The sequence below is a fragment of the Kogia breviceps genome, chromosome 5 (genome assembly GCF_026419965.1).
Source record: "Kogia breviceps isolate mKogBre1 chromosome 5, mKogBre1 haplotype 1, whole genome shotgun sequence".
Lineage (NCBI taxonomy): Eukaryota > Metazoa > Chordata > Mammalia > Artiodactyla > Physeteridae > Kogia > Kogia breviceps.
This window is the reverse complement of record NC_081314.1, coordinates 110,608,589-110,624,124: the sequence shown is the minus strand read 5'-3', so window position 1 is coordinate 110,624,124 and position 15,536 is coordinate 110,608,589. Positions and strand designations below refer to the sequence as shown.

Here is a 15,536-nt window from a genome sequence, read left to right as displayed (position 1 = left end):
ATTCCATTCACACTAGTATTTTGGCTTCTCGTTGAACACTCAAGTTCAATTCTTCCTCAGGGACTTTGCACTGGCTGTTCCCTCTGCCTTAAATAATTTCCCCCTAGATATTTATGTGATAAGAAGCACTCTTATTTCCTTCGGGTCTGTGCTCAAATGTAAGTTTAGAGAGACCATCTGTTATCACCCTAAGTAAAATAATACCTTGCATCTCATTATATATATTGCCTGTCTCTTTCACTAGAAAGCTCCATTGAGTGTAGAAGCTTAGACTCTCCTGTCCACTGCTATATTCCCACTACCTAGAACATAGTAGGACCTTAATAAATATTTGCTGCATAAGTCAATGAACGAAACAGGAGATAGATTTGAAGGCCAGATTTAAGATAATGCCAAGAAAATTCTAATAATACTTACTAAAACACTACCATTATCCACACTTTCTGTACTGAAATTTGACAGCCTTCCAAAGAGCCTCTCCATTCAGTCATGCAGATTATGGGAAAAACACTGATATGTAGAGTTTTTGCATTTATACAACACCTCACTTAAAACTATTATGGTTATGATACTTTAGACAATCACTCTTACATCTAGCTATAATTTGGGGCTTTCGCTCCTATACTCCAAGTTAAATGGTCACTGGGTTGCATATGCTAGTATGCTAAAAGAATTAGGCATTGCATCTATTACTCTCCTGGGACTGATTGTCGTGATAGGATTTATTACTGATATATCAAACTATTTATTAAAGCCAGCTAATTCACTGAAGTTTTCCTATTTTCACCCTCCACAAGCTATCAAAAGTATTCACAATGTGCTATCAAATAGGACATTGTTGGTTCTACTAGCATCTTAGGTTTTCAAGGACTAAGTTCTCAGTTCTTGTGGGAAGTCCATAATTACTAATCAAATAAGCAGTATGCTTCCCAATTTACCTCTACCAAGGTCTAGGTCACTTGAATATGGATTCCACCTTCCGCTTTAAAGTCGCTGTGTATGTCAATGTTGTTCATATTTATTATCAGAAAGGAGAAACGAAGGGAGGGATGGTGAAAAGAGAGAAGGGGAAGGGAGGAGAGAAAAGGGAAGGAAAGGCAGGCAGATGAGAAAGAACCGTTCTTCTGATGCTGAGAGGGGACCGACCACTCATCACCTCTCACCTGCCCCCTACCACAGGTGATCTACCACAGGTGACCTATCATTGGTGGCCAGCCTCTCCTCACCATAGGATCACATGGGGCACTTATTACAGTGATTCCCAGAGCCTCCCTCTGGAGCCTCTGTCTGATTCGAAGGTCCAAATAAGGGGGCTGTAATCTGTGATTTTTAGTAGCACTGGATCAACAATGATCAAACTTGAGCCTGCACCTGAATCCCTGGGAGGGCAGGTTAAAACACAAGGTACTCCACCCCTGAGTTTCTGATTCAGTAGGTCTGGGGTTCAGACCATGAATTTGCACTTCTAACAACTCCCATGTGATGCACACGTTCCTGGTCCTGGAAACCACACTTTGAGAACCATTTTACTAGATTCTTCTTAGAACCAGGTGAGTTCAGAAGAAACATTCATATTTCTCTAAAACTACCATTGGAATCATGGATTGTTTTTTCTCGAATGTTGCAATTATCTCAATTAAGTTGTCATCCGACCATTTTCTGTGAGTCAGAAATCAGATTCAAGCACACTTCTCTGTGACCTCTAGATAGAGGGAAATAAAGAAGAGGAAGCCCAATCTACTGCTTTGCTTTACCGAGTTCAAAGAAAATAGCTTAAACCAGGGAGACACAGTCAATAATGTTTGGGTTGTACACTACAAAGAGTTAACATCACAACAAAGCAGGACAGAGAAAGCCATCAAGAGAACACAAAAGGCTTTCAAAGTATGTATTCCTGGGTCAGACTCAGATCTCTGCTATGTCATCACGTAGCACCTAGTGGAATGAGCAACAGCTAATTTTTAAACACTGATCCAGGCACGCCTATTATTTAGAGATCCAAATTGGGCCATCGGGGCTTAAGGAATGGTGCTCTGCAGCTCAATCCTGCCGCTATAAACTCAGGCCAGTTGCATCACTACTTTCCATGAGGAATTTAAGGGGTGTGACTGCATCCTTTCCAACCCTGCATTCCACATGTGACAAAACTGATCCAGCTGTTTGTCTGAAAGAAATTCCTTGCTGTCCTTAAAAATTAAAAAGCGAGTGGATATCCGTCCTCCAGGGGCAAGTCTCCAGCTGGAACCTGGTACAGACGGTTGCGAAACAGAGCCAGTGCCCTGGAGAGCATCTGCTTTGGAATTCTTACCTCTCCATGAGGGGTTTAGCCCCATCTTGCTTTTTGAAATGGCAGATTCTGGATGATGGGTGCTGGCTTGGCCCAAAGCTCTTGAGAAGTGTTCATCCACTACTGACCCAATGTCTCCCTGGAAATAAGTGAAAAGGACACAGCGAGAGTTAAGGTACTCCATCTCGGCAGGCTGGTCTTTCTCCTCCTCCTCCTCCTCCTCCTCCTCCTCCTCCTCCTCCTCTTGTTTGCTGGGAAGGGTGACTTCCAGAGAGTCCTGCATCTTGCTGTATACCGCTAACTTCTTCTGGGATGGAATAAACAAAACACAGTATCAAAGACAGTTTGTAAAAAAGCATTAACTAGTTAACTTTTCACTAAAAAAAAAAAAAAAAAAAATCTAAATATTAACATATGTTCACAAACTGATTCTTCTTCATTTGCTTTACTCCATTTTCCCCCTCCCCAGACCAGCCTCCTGCTTCCCACCCTGACAAAAAGACTTTGTTATTTCAAATTTGGCAAAAAAAAAGATGTCCATTACCCAATGGTATATTCTCAGACTGTGAAAGGCAGGCTTGTTTTCTTTTCTTAATTTAGATATACCAAAAGGAGAATGACTTAAAAATAAAAGAAAGTGACAGATCCCTTCCATTTTGGTTCCCTTTTCTATTTTAAAGATTTAATGTACAGCAACATTATAGTTCGGGATGGGGAGGAATGGAGATGGTAGGCCTAACTGTCTGGGGGAGGGGTAGAGAAGAAAAGAGTTTTTCATAAATGAAATACACTAAAATAAAAATAGGAATGTAGCATCTTATAAAAGGATTTGGCAGATGTGCCGAACTCATTTCTCAAAAATCAAACTAAAATGACAAAATAAGTCTGTGTGAAGATCCATTTTGCATGGAACATATTTTTCAGATGTTCCACTTACCACCATTATCATAAAAGGGAAAAAAAAGGTATTATGATGACTTGCTGAAAATAATACAAGATACTAGCAATGGCTAGGATGGCTTTCAAATCAAAATGAAAAAGGTTTGGCAATTTTAAAATATTTTCAAAACATAAAATCGTAGCTCTAGTAATAGTTTATATTATGACTGATACTCTTATATTTATTACCCCATTTAATCTTTACAATTCTATAATGTGGTTATTATTACTCTCCATATTTTAAATATGAAGAAGTAAGGCACAGAGAAGTGAAATAACTTGCCAAAGGTCTCAGAGCTTATAAGTGATGGACCCAGAATGTATAATAAAAATACACAGATGGGGCTTCCCTGGTGGCGCAGTGGTTGAGAGTCCGCCTGCCAATGCAGGGGACACGGGTTCGTGTCCCGGATTGGGAGGATCCCACATGCCATGGAGCGGCTGGGCCCGTGAGCCATGGCCGCTGAGCCTGAGCGTCCGGAGCCTGTGCTCCGCAACGGGAGAGGCCACAACAGTGAGAGGCCCATGAACTGCAAAAAACAAAACCAAAAAACACAGATGTACATATGTGTGTACATGTATGTGTCAGAAGAGGGCAGGGGAGGGATATCTAGTGTGGAAAAAAAAATCACCAAAATGTTATGTTTTGTGTTCTTTTTCTGGGTGGTAAGCTTGTAGTTGGTTGTTATTTTCTTATTCCTACTTTTCAATATGTCCAAATATTTTTCGTAGAGCACATATCATTTTTATAATCAACAACTTTAGTACAAATTATATATAAGAAAATAATGCTAAAAAACTATAAAACTCATTATCTTAATGACAAAATGAGCATCCTATCATCTGTATACCTACAAAACCTGACCCTTTGTCAGACCATTTTTCTTATTTCAGAAAAAACTGCATGTTGGAAAGTGAATGTCAGTAGAAAAAAATAAATCATTCTAGAATATTCAGTAAGGACATAGTTTGGCAAATGTTATCAAAACACATAACCAAGACTCAATGTTTCTAGTGGTAATTACTAGCCCCCAAATCTGTAGCCCCAAATTATAAATGCCTCATTCGAAAAATTGAACCTCAGCAATGAATATGTTGTTCTTGTGTGAGGTAGGGTCTGAAATGTTCAGGCACATTACAAGCTGCTGCTTATTATTTAGGGCTGTTATATATACACACACACTATATGTAATCTCCCTTTTTTTTTTGAAATCTGTGTCAGTATGGTTATCGCTTCTTCATGAATAGATGATTCATTCCCTGTGAGTGAATATGCCTTTGCTGATGAATAGGTGATTGTAATGACTGAGTGGTTATAAAATTCTTACAATCTGTTCTGCACAGATTGGAACATGGTTATGTTTAACTTTAATAGTAAAAAACACCGTAGTAATATAGTTTATGTATAAAATGAAAAGATTGAACTAATTGACCTCTACAGTTACTCCTGGCTTTAAATTCCATTATAAAGTTACATGAATATTACTATTTATTAGTCAAATCACAGTACTGCTTCTCCGGGCACATGTGCATTTACTGAAGTTATACCATTTTAAGCAAATACACACACTCTGCCGAATATTCAGGCATATTAGAAAGAAGCACTGTTTTTATCTGGGAAAAAAATTAAAACTAATCTACAGAGTGGCTTCACTGCCTTAAGTGTTCAGTATTATCTATTAAACCGATTTCTTTTTTCTCATTAACATCCAGTGCAGCATCAGTTTGTGAGAGTCAGGCTTTGCATCTACTTGTTTAATTTGTTTAATTTTAATGCTTATTCCTTAAATGAAAGAGCCTTGGCTATGTTAATTATCCAAAGAAAGACAATTTTTAAATTTTATCCCAATTAGCAATTGATTCTTAGATAAAATAAAATTAAAGTTATATATATGTGAAAGATTTGAGAACTGCAAATCAAACGCAAATATAGCCTCCATTTGTATGCAAATGTAGCATAGTATTATGATCAATAATGGTTCAATAAAATTTCTTAATTTTTACATTGATGGCAGTTGAGTTTAAACTATAGATTTTCAGTCTATTTAAGATTACACAATTTTCTAAATGCTATATAATTTTATGTTATTCTTTTTTAACCAATTGCTGAGTGGTTGGATACAAATAAGTTATATATTTTTCACTATGAAATGGGGAAAAATTAAGCAAAATCTTCCATTGTATCAAAATACCTTTTATGAGTATATTTTCTAAATGTCAATTCTGTCAACGAATGCATTGATTCCCTATAATCTTTATATTTCCTATATATGTAATATATATCTATATATACACATATGCATTTATATAAGTATATATTGAAATATTCCTTTCAAATACCCGTGGTACTATAAAATTATCTATATTGACTCCTCTGTTTAAATACATTTTGGGAGGATGATTATAAAATATACTTTTTTTTCTCTCTCCCAGCTCTTTGAGGCAGGTCTTCTACTAGTTAAGTAAATTTGCTGAAGACCATCAAAAAATAAAATAAAAAAGGAGCCTATGATATGGCTACCAATGGGCAGGATATAAAGCATATTTATCACCCCCCTCTTGCATTTTGCATCCATTTTCACAAATTTTAGGGTACCTATTTAAATATTTACGTTTACAACACACAGGAGCGTTTATGACCACACCGTCAACATCACTGGTTAAAATAAGAATTCTAAAGCATCCAAACAGCCTGATAGCCTTCTAAAATGGCAACACTGAATTTACATACATTTTTTAAACATCAAGTGTGAGCATGAAGAAAACGGGAACACACAATTTAAACAGCAATTGATCCATATGCTAACATTCACACTATCCTAATCTTCTTCCCCAATGACTCTTAAGCCTCAACTGCCTTCTGTTATCTGTGCTTTTGTGACTGTAAATCAATCCTTTGCTTTTATAAAAAAAAAACTGTGTTATTTATGCACACTGTTGCCATATTCTGTATTTACTTGGTGTTTGCTCCTTGGAATGAAACTTCCCTAGTGTTATCTTCATTCTTGAAAGTAATATATAAAATTTAAAACTTGAAAATAAATCTCAAATCATCAGAACCTAGATTTCCTGAATCAATGCTGAAAGGCAATGTGGTTCATATTTTTCTCAAAATGCACTATCACACCCTAAAAATAGCCCAATCTTTCAGAAGTATTCATATTTTTCTTACTAGACACGAATTATTAACAAAAATAAGTCATCAGAGGAATTTCAAAGACTACAATTTGGTTTATCGAATGCACCTTAACTGGCTCATCCTCCGTTGCAGAGTAATGACAAATTTCCTTCAGGTAAAAGAGCCCTTGAGTTAGATGAAACAGTGACCGAGTTAACAGGCACAGAGTTAAAATTAACTCAGAAAGACTTGAAAGTAGCAGTGTGAAGGAGTCCGCCTAGGCAGTGCGAACCATGCCCAAACACCTCACAGCCTGCCATCAGGCACAACAGAAACAAACTCGCACAGGAATGTGCCGGGGAAAGGATTTGTCTGACAAGAGAAAGACTTCCATGTCAGGAGCCAAATACCACTAACTTCCCAAGGCTTAAGCCTACAAAATGCCAAATGATTACTGTGCATATGTGGAAACTTTTTTTCTAAGGAAACAAAAGTATTTTAATGAATCATTGGATATTTGGAAACAACTATTTTTTTTTTTTTTTTAATTTCTACTGGCTACCTTCTCTAAATGCAATGATCCTTTCATCCTGAGAGACTTGGTTAGAGCCTGTAAGAAAGGACCACTAGCCCATAGTCAATGTTTCAAAACTATAAAGCCCATAAAGAAGTGTGTTGCTCTTTGATCCTGTTTTTCTGAATTTACTTGAATAACAGATTTTTGTGTGTGTGGTACGCGGGCCTCTCACTGTCGTGGCCTCTCCCGTTGCGGAGCACAGGCTCTGGACGCGCAGGAGCGGCCATGGCTCACGGGCCCAGCCGCTCCGCGGCATGTGGGATCTTCCCGGACCGGGGCACGAACCCGTGTCCCCTGCATCGGCAGGCGGACTCCCGACCACTGTGCCACCAGGGAAACCCTGAATAACAGATTTTTAAATCTATCCCAGAGAGACTTGCAGTTTTGGTCCTTGGCCTATTTGGAGGAGGAGGAATCAGGTTGAAGGAAGGTGGGTCAGGATAAGGAAGATAGTTCACAGACCTTTGATATATTTTATTTCACTAAATGTCACACATACACAAATATTTTGTCCAAATAATTATTCTCAATGTATATAAGCAAAAACTGATTTACTTGGCCAGATCATCTAACTAGTAAATGGTAAGAATGGGATTAGAACCTATTTCTGTCTAACAACAAAGCATCTGCCGAGAAAACAGACTAAAGAAAATGAGTCTCTATATAATATTTAGTTTAACTATATAAACAAATAGAAGCCCACAGTCAGCGCGGCATCATATACTAACTAAAGAAAGTCTAAATTTATTTATAACACTTAATAACTAGGGATGTAAACATATCAAAGATATGGCTATTAAATAATGCAGTGCTCTTCAAAATATATGTATATCTAGATGAACCTGCCCTTCTATATCTAGAAATGTGTTGTCCCCTTGGCAAGTCAGACACAAAATACAATTTTCTGGAAATCCTATTTTGAAAATGTGAGTGGCGCCAATTTACTAGACACACTCAGACCTCGAGATTCTGTGTTTGTTTGCTTTTTTTGTTTTGTTTTTTTTCTTAACAGTAGGAGGAGCAAACCAAAAATAATATTAGCTATTTTTGAGCACACCTGCCACTCAATGATTCCGGTCATTATCAAAAAAAAAAAAAAAAAAAAAAAAAATAATCAAACCCATCCCCTCAAAGGATGAAATTTTTCTAGTTTTGAGGATGTTAAAAAAAAATGTGCCACAGGCTGAGAATTTCAAAATTTGCATTCCCAAAATGTTTTAAGAAATGATCGCATCATGAGGGTATGTGTTCTCTCTCAAACTGACTGCTTTGAATGAAACAACAGTTTCTGATGTATAAATTTCTGGTATGTTTACATAATCCTATTACTAGATTTAGGGTATGATTTCACTTCTTAAAATTTATCTGTTAGTCATCGAATTGCCAGTTAATTCTTATTTTGTGTCAGTCATTGTGCAAAGGCTCGGAGCCACAAAAATGAAAGTCATAGCAATTGAGAGAGGGTTGTAAGGAAAACGGTGAAGAAAGAGAACCTCCAGGTTTATCCACATGGCTAATTGTCTAATTTCTCCAAGTAGCTAATATTCAAAAATTTAAAAATGAGAAAAGTAAGAGGGTAACACTAGGTGAATTACTAATTGCTTTTGTTGCTTCTAAAGAAGCCCAGATGGAATGGTTAAGGGGATTTGACCAAAACTAGTCCATGAATCTGGGTAAGGCACCAAAACCTTTGGCCCTCAGCTTCCTCTTCTGAAGATGAGGAATTTTGACTTCATTATCTCAGAGGTCTCGTTCCAACTCTGTAGGCTAATAAGCAACATGTTGGAGCTCTAGACAAACTCACACTTAATTTTGTTTCTTACGTTGGCTGCCTTTTCTGATTTTGCAGGACACTGGTCAAAAAAACCCTACAGATCATTGAAAGCCAATTCATTTGCAGACGTAGGTCATCTAGCCCAATTCCTAGGCATTCGTTTGTGTACTTCCTTTAGCTATCTTCACAGTAACCAGAAAGGAGGCATCCTTCAAATATCCCCACCCCACCCCCCTAAGGACAAGTGTTTTCGCACACTAAAACAACATAGTTTTAAGAGGAAAGGACACCTGTTTGGTTTAGGCCCTTCTTCCTTTCTTTTCTTTCCTTTTTTTTTTTTTTTTTTTCCCTCTATTGAAGTATGAGACAAGTGAAAAATAGTTCAGTTATCCCAGTTCAGACCATACTTATAAATTACTGAAATAAATCTGGTATCCACTGAAATATCTATAAATATGGCATTCATGACTTGCTTCTAGCAACAGAAGTTTGGGTCTAGTGGTTCAAGTCACTATTAGGGTCTTCCCAAATGAATAGTTAAAGCAGAAAGCCAGCTGTTGAAAGAGGTGCTTTTTAAAAGAGTCAGTGCAAAGTTTTGACCAAAATTATTTCCTCCACTATCTCTGCCAGAGTCTGAAATTCAAGTATTGGAGAGTTTTTGTTTCTTGAATGAAAATGTTTTTCTAGAGACAATACCTTAAATTGTTATGTATTACTGGATGTATCAGTTTTGAGATTTCTTTTAAAGCCAGTTGGAAATAGGGCCAATGGGAATGGGATTCAAGTTAAGTGGCCGGGTTTTAGAATGGCAGTCACTTAACTCTCGAGTTCGCTTTAGAATCTGCCTTAGGCATCTTGTGCGTAATATTTTTAGTCTTATTGACAACCCCCTTTGCACAGAAAAACACAAGACAGAAACGTACATACTGCCCAACCGGGTCAACACAGAATCTCTTCTGTACTTGTCCGAGGAAGCACCGTGCCGGATCGTTCTACCCACTGATCCCCCTCATTTCCGCGGTTGTGAGTAATGTCCCCATCATCTCCAGCTCTATGAGATGTGAGACTTTACCAAGCGCTAAGTGGAGTAGGACTTCCTTGCGTTGAATGAAAATATCCCTTCACTCAAATTTCCACAGAATGCTTCCTTGTCCCCGCATTTGGTTTTTACTGGTGAATGTAGCCTCACTGCACATGATTTTATGGATTTCAAGCCTGCCCTTACTATCCGTATTGTAATCTCCATTCTGGTTGACTGCCAGAGACAACAGTTCAGTTTAGTTATTTCAAAGTTTAATTTTCCTTCTAGCTTTGAATTTTCTGGCTGGAAAGTTATTGGGAGCATAAAGCTCTGGGGCACTTGAAGCTTCAAAGTCTCTACAGTCAAGTTACTTTGTGTAGTTTGGAATCAGAGGGGCTGTTCTCTCTCAAAGAAGTCCTGTATGAATTCTTATAAATCTACTTAAGTCCTTGCTTACAGTTGCAAGAAAATTATATCCTCCAACTTAAATAAGTGGACTGTGTATTGAAACTATTTAGAATGTAATTGTATGCTTTCCTCTTAATAAATCTAAACTTATGTTGGAACAGCAATGATATATGAGGCACTTAAAGCTGACTGTTAATACCACTTCCTGCATATTATTTTCAAATAAATACATGTTCATTTGCTAAGTGGATATTCTGCTTCATCAGCAAAGGATGCAACACGGATAGCAAAAGTCATTAGCATAATACAAATGCTTGCAAAACAACTTTGGAATGCCTAAACTAAAAACGTACACCACCAAGGACTTGGAAAGAATTTCAAGCTCCAAGGCCAAAGAATCTACTGCATATTAATCTTCTTTATCAAAAAGTTGATTTGGAGCACTAAAGACAAAAATAAGCCTATTGTGCAATAGCAAAAAATAAAATCTTGGGAGACGGCATGGTATGGTGGAAAGATGCTCTGCTGGGAAGCAGGGGATCCGGTGGTCCTAATTTTGTCACCAATTAGCTTTGAAATCTTTAGCCAGGCATTTCAGCCCTATAAACATGCATTTCCCCATCTGTAAAAGGAGGGGTGGAAGCATGTTTTCTCAGGGTTTTTTCCTAGCAAACAGAATCTCAGATTTTATGACCTAACCAAGGTGGCAGAGTCCAGAGAAAGAGTTTGAAAAACTCCTTACAAACTTAGAACTGGAGTTCTGCCTCCCAAGACTTTTAATTCTCTTAAGTGAAAGCATGCATGCATATTCACCCAGCTGTCACCCCTGAAGAGAGCAGCGTCAATATGCTCTAACTTATATGAAGCCCGAAGTGCGATTGTTAAAAACTCCTATGCACAATTACAGCATGGGCGATTGTTCTCCTCTGCTTTCACCACCTCACCTATGAACTCACCCAGTTCTGAAAGCTTTGCTTTAAGTATCTCCCTAATGTTAACATTATGATAATATGGGGGGAGGGAGATTTTAGACAACAGATTGTCTGCATTTAAGATGAGGAATCCTTGGGGTATGAAGGGAATTTATGATTGTTTCCCTCAATTTTTCCTGACACATATTTTGAATTTTTTTTCTTTTTTCCTACTGTCACTGTTGGGATACAAGCGCATTCCTTTCTGTACACGTTCTGCAGTGTCACCATGCCTTTGGAGCACGTGCTGAGAGACTAAGTCGAGAGTTCTCCTGAGAAGTTGGTAGGGACTGATGCGTTCAAGCAATAAAGAAATGGTGGGCACAGAGACCTTAGCATCCCTTAGCAAATCTTGGCTCTATAAAGCACACTGTTAGATTTATGCACAGCCACACCATTTCTAGGAATTAACGCCAGGGACTATGAAACTGACTCTTTAGGTATATTTACATTTTACTTTGATTCACTTAGCCTACTGAATGCTTAAGTAACACACTGCAATGCAGCCTGATGTATACGCAGTTCACTGTTTTTAAGGTACTAACCTGTTACCCACCTATGATTTATAATACGTTCAATTAAAAAAATGAAACAAAATTCCAAGTGCCTTTTACACTTGTAATTACACAAAATTACATTGTACTTTTAGGCGGAAAGCTGCGGATACATGTGCCTGGAGCATTAATTTCTACTATTTCAAAAAGAACTTCTGCTATATAATCTATCATAATAAACCACTATGAGATAATAATTTACAAGGACTATAGAGGTATACGGACTTGAGGAAAAAAAATCAGTTCAAAGATACACTACCATAATTGAAAATACAGAAATGATACAAAACTTTAATTCTCTCTTTTCTAACATTTTCTAAATGACCATTAAACTTTGTAACTCTATCACTTTTTCTGCTTCCTGTCCTCAACAAGTCAATTTTTCAAATACAGTAGGACTCGTAGCCCTTGTTTTTGTCTCCCAGGCAAGATGCTATTAGGGGTCACTTCCCACGTACGGAGAAAACAATCTTCATGGATAATAATGATAAAACCTTCTGGAATGCAAAAACAACCAAAATATGTATTCTCAGATGACTACGTTGGGGCCAAGTCAATATTAGTCCCACTTCACCCACGCACCACATAGTCTAAAAATGCTGTCAGCCTGATAAGAATTTCCTGATTTACTCTGTTTTCCAACAGAAAATATAGGTCATCAAAATAAACCCCTGACAGTAAAAGAACAGTAGTGACACTATTGTCTTCTTACTTTGCTAGCCAGTTATATAGTCAAATAGTTGCTTTACCTGACAAAAAAGTAATTTCAAACAAGCCAGGGTGGTAAAAGCAACATGGAAATTTCAAGCACACTTCTCAGCTAAGTTCTTAAGTTCAGCTCAGCCCAACATCTACTTAAACAATATCTACAGGAGCTCCAAGGATAACAGAAATTGATCACTATTTACTAATAGGTGCCACTCATCAAGGTGGACAATTCAGGTGAAAAAGAAAGCTCATTTTTTGGTTTGTTGACGGTCTTAGCAAAATAATGCGATTCGGGAACTGAGTTTCGGGGCAACTGCAAAATTTAGGTAAGGTATTGGAGTTATTTGTTATTGAAAGCTAAATTTCATGATTAGTTATTTATAATTTTTCTGATATCGAATTTTATTTTCTAGCTCAAAAAACTATTCAAATTCTGACCCCCATAGAGATTCGTATTTTAATGGAACTATTTTCACAACTCTGGAAAATAAAACCTTATTCACAACTATTCTCCTAAAGTTATTTTTGAAGGGGAAAAATACCTTTCTGAATGTTTAGTAAAGTTCGAGGCTGTTGCTCATCCACATTCCAATTGATAATTTAAGGCCTCTACAGTCTCTGAGATGGAAGAAAGTAAAGAAGGAAAGAGTGGTTCATCTGTGACACAGTGTTCATAAAACACAGAAAATGGATATCCAGCGTCTCTTTACATCACTTGCCTGACTTGGACTTAAATAGTTTCCTCCATTACTTATATCTTTTATATTAAAGCCAAAGAAAAAGAGCATAACCAAAATCTTTTAACCTGTCACCCTTGATCACAAATTACAAAATGTTTTCCCATTCCCCTCCCTAAAAGTAATCTTGCTTTGAAATGCTGAAGATGATGAAGAAAAAAAAAAAAAAAAAAAAGATAGCTAGAAAGTGGGGCTCCTTCCTCTTTTGCCCTAGTTGTCCTGGTTAAGCTCATACTGTTCAGCAGATAAATCTAGAGTACGTACTCTTCCAGAATCAGCTGAATTTCAGTCCCTAAATTCTAAACAGAAGTTATAATTTCTTTCCAAAGAGTAGCACAATAAATCTAGTAAAGAGACAGGGGTAGAGGAAATAAATTAAATGGCCAGATTAATTAAAGAGCCAAACCCTGAAGACCACAATAAAATATATGTTTTTTAAGAAACTAAAAAAAAATAAATAAAGTCAATCAATAAATTCTGTGGATGTTAGTTTCAGAACCATATCTAGATCCCTGATAGGTGTCTCTACCTCAGAGTATGTATATTTTTTTAAGTCTCACCAAATCAACCCACCCTAACTCCCAGAGTCTCAGGATCCTATTTTGGTACAGCCCCTGGCCACATGCTCACATATGTGTTTTATGTAGTGCTAACTAAGCCTTGACACACTGCGGGCGAACAGGGAGGAACGTCCAGGGGTACCTAGTGCTTAATTCCCCAGAACCCTACTCTCCCTTCTAAAGGAACTTTATCATCTCCCTAGTTCCTGAATCCTTTTTATCCAACAGCATTCAGTCACTCTTGGCATGGTGGAAACCCAGCATCCAGTGACCCAAGGTTCCTCTTAGCTGGGAAAGGAAAGGGTTCTTCTGTCCAACAGACTGAACCATAACATCTCTGTGCTTTGATGCAATTAAAAAAGAATGAGGAATTTGGGGAACAATCCCTGTCACCTAAGTATGGAAGATGACAGACTTTGCAGAGAACTTCTAGTAACATTTGACAGATACCACACTAGACCCAGGTTCCACTATAAAAGTTCCAGAAAAGTCATTCCATGGGCTCACTGTCCAGGCAGCCTCCCCTATGTCAGTGACACACTTCATCCTCTTAACCAAGAAAACCCTGAAACACTCCACCGTTTCAAAGGAAACAAAATATTTGGTTTAAAGGAAGTTTACTCACATACTCCTAAGACAGATGCCCTTGGTGAGCTTCAGAGAACTGAGCCCTAAGAGCTAGGGTGGCTATGAGGAATAGCTTCTGAGCCGGTGACAAGAGTTCCCTGAAGCCCCCAGCCAGGTAATGCCTCGCTTGGAATCCCCACCCATCCACCTGGCAGCTCGTCCTTCCCGAAGCCTCGTCTCTTCTCTTCTGATGGCTTTCTGTTCAAGGGCGCTCCCGCAAGTCTCAGAGCATCCTCCGCGCTACCCGTCCCAGAGGGACGTCTTGGGAGCCCCAGACCGATACTCTCGCTGCCCCTCGCCCCCGCCCCCGGCAGGCTGCCCGGTCGGTGACTCACCTGCTGGCCAGGTTGGGGCGCCGGGTGGTAATAGGCTGTGGGGCAGGTTGCAGCTGCCACGGGGTTGGGCAGATACTGGGGCGCTCCATACGGCTGGGGGTGATACATCACCTCCGCACAACTCATGGCAGCCGGGGCAGCGGCGGCCCCGGAGCTGCGGCCGCTGCTCTACGCGCTCGCGCGACAGGCGCCGCCGCAGCTGCCGCCTCTGTCGCAGCCCCAGCTGCTACTGTGGCGAAGGCGGGTCCTCGGCGGCCGTGGGCTCCACACGGGGCGCGGGCTCGGTAGGGGTTGGCAATCGGCGGGGGCCCATGCGCGGGCACCCTCATCTTCAGCCCCTCCGGGTGTCCCCTGGCCTGCGCTTATATAGAGACTCAGGGACGCCTTGGCCCGCCGCGCGGCGGGAGCATGGCAGTGCGGGGCTCGGGCGAGGGCAGCGGCGCCCACGGCAGCGCCAGCCGCAGCCGCAGCCCCGGCCGGGGTCGGGCAGACCTGGGGAACCGGGCTCTGGTTTGCATATACACAATGCACGCCCGGGGCTCGTCCTATCACCGGCGCTCCCGGCTGGGCGAGGACCGGGAGGCGGGGGCAGAGGGAGGGGGCCGGCCGGGGAGGAGGGGGAGCACCTCGCCTCTCCCGGCTCTGACGCGGAGCTCCGCGAAGTTCCTCCAGCTCGGTCGGTGGCGGGCCGGTCGCCCAGCAGGGGGACCCCGGGGAGGGCCGGCCGCGGATTGGAGAGAAGTTACAAGCTCTCTCCGCCTCCCGGCAGTGGGGTGGTGGTGGGAGGGAAGGAATGGTATGCGAGAGGTTCCACACCCTGAAAGCTCCGCGGGTTCCTACCCCATCTCCTGTCACCTGGGCGCCGGGGCGAGGGCTTCCCAGCCCCAAGGAGCATTTACAAGGAACACCAAACTAGAGGC

The 15,536-nt window shown here is 40.1% G+C and overlaps 1 protein-coding gene across 4 annotated transcripts in view; it reads right to left on the bottom strand.

Moving 5' to 3' along the window:
* Window positions 1-15,193, bottom strand: part of VGLL3 (vestigial like family member 3) — a 48,642-nt gene extending 33,449 nt beyond the window's left edge. The window contains exons 1-2 of one of the 4 annotated variants that reach the window (XM_059064015.2): window positions 14,617-15,193; window positions 2,309-2,426 (exon numbers count right to left, since the gene is read on the bottom strand). In XM_059064015.2, coding sequence (XP_058919998.1) covers window positions 2,309-2,426; window positions 14,617-14,742 — 244 coding nt within the window. In that variant the 5' untranslated portion in view covers window positions 14,743-15,193. Of the gene's footprint in view, window positions 1-2,308; window positions 2,595-14,616 lie in introns of all 4 variants that reach the window. The other 3 variants (XM_059064014.2, XM_059064013.2, XM_067034882.1) reach the window with 3 other exon arrangements.
* Window positions 15,194-15,536: the final 343 nt, after the last annotated feature.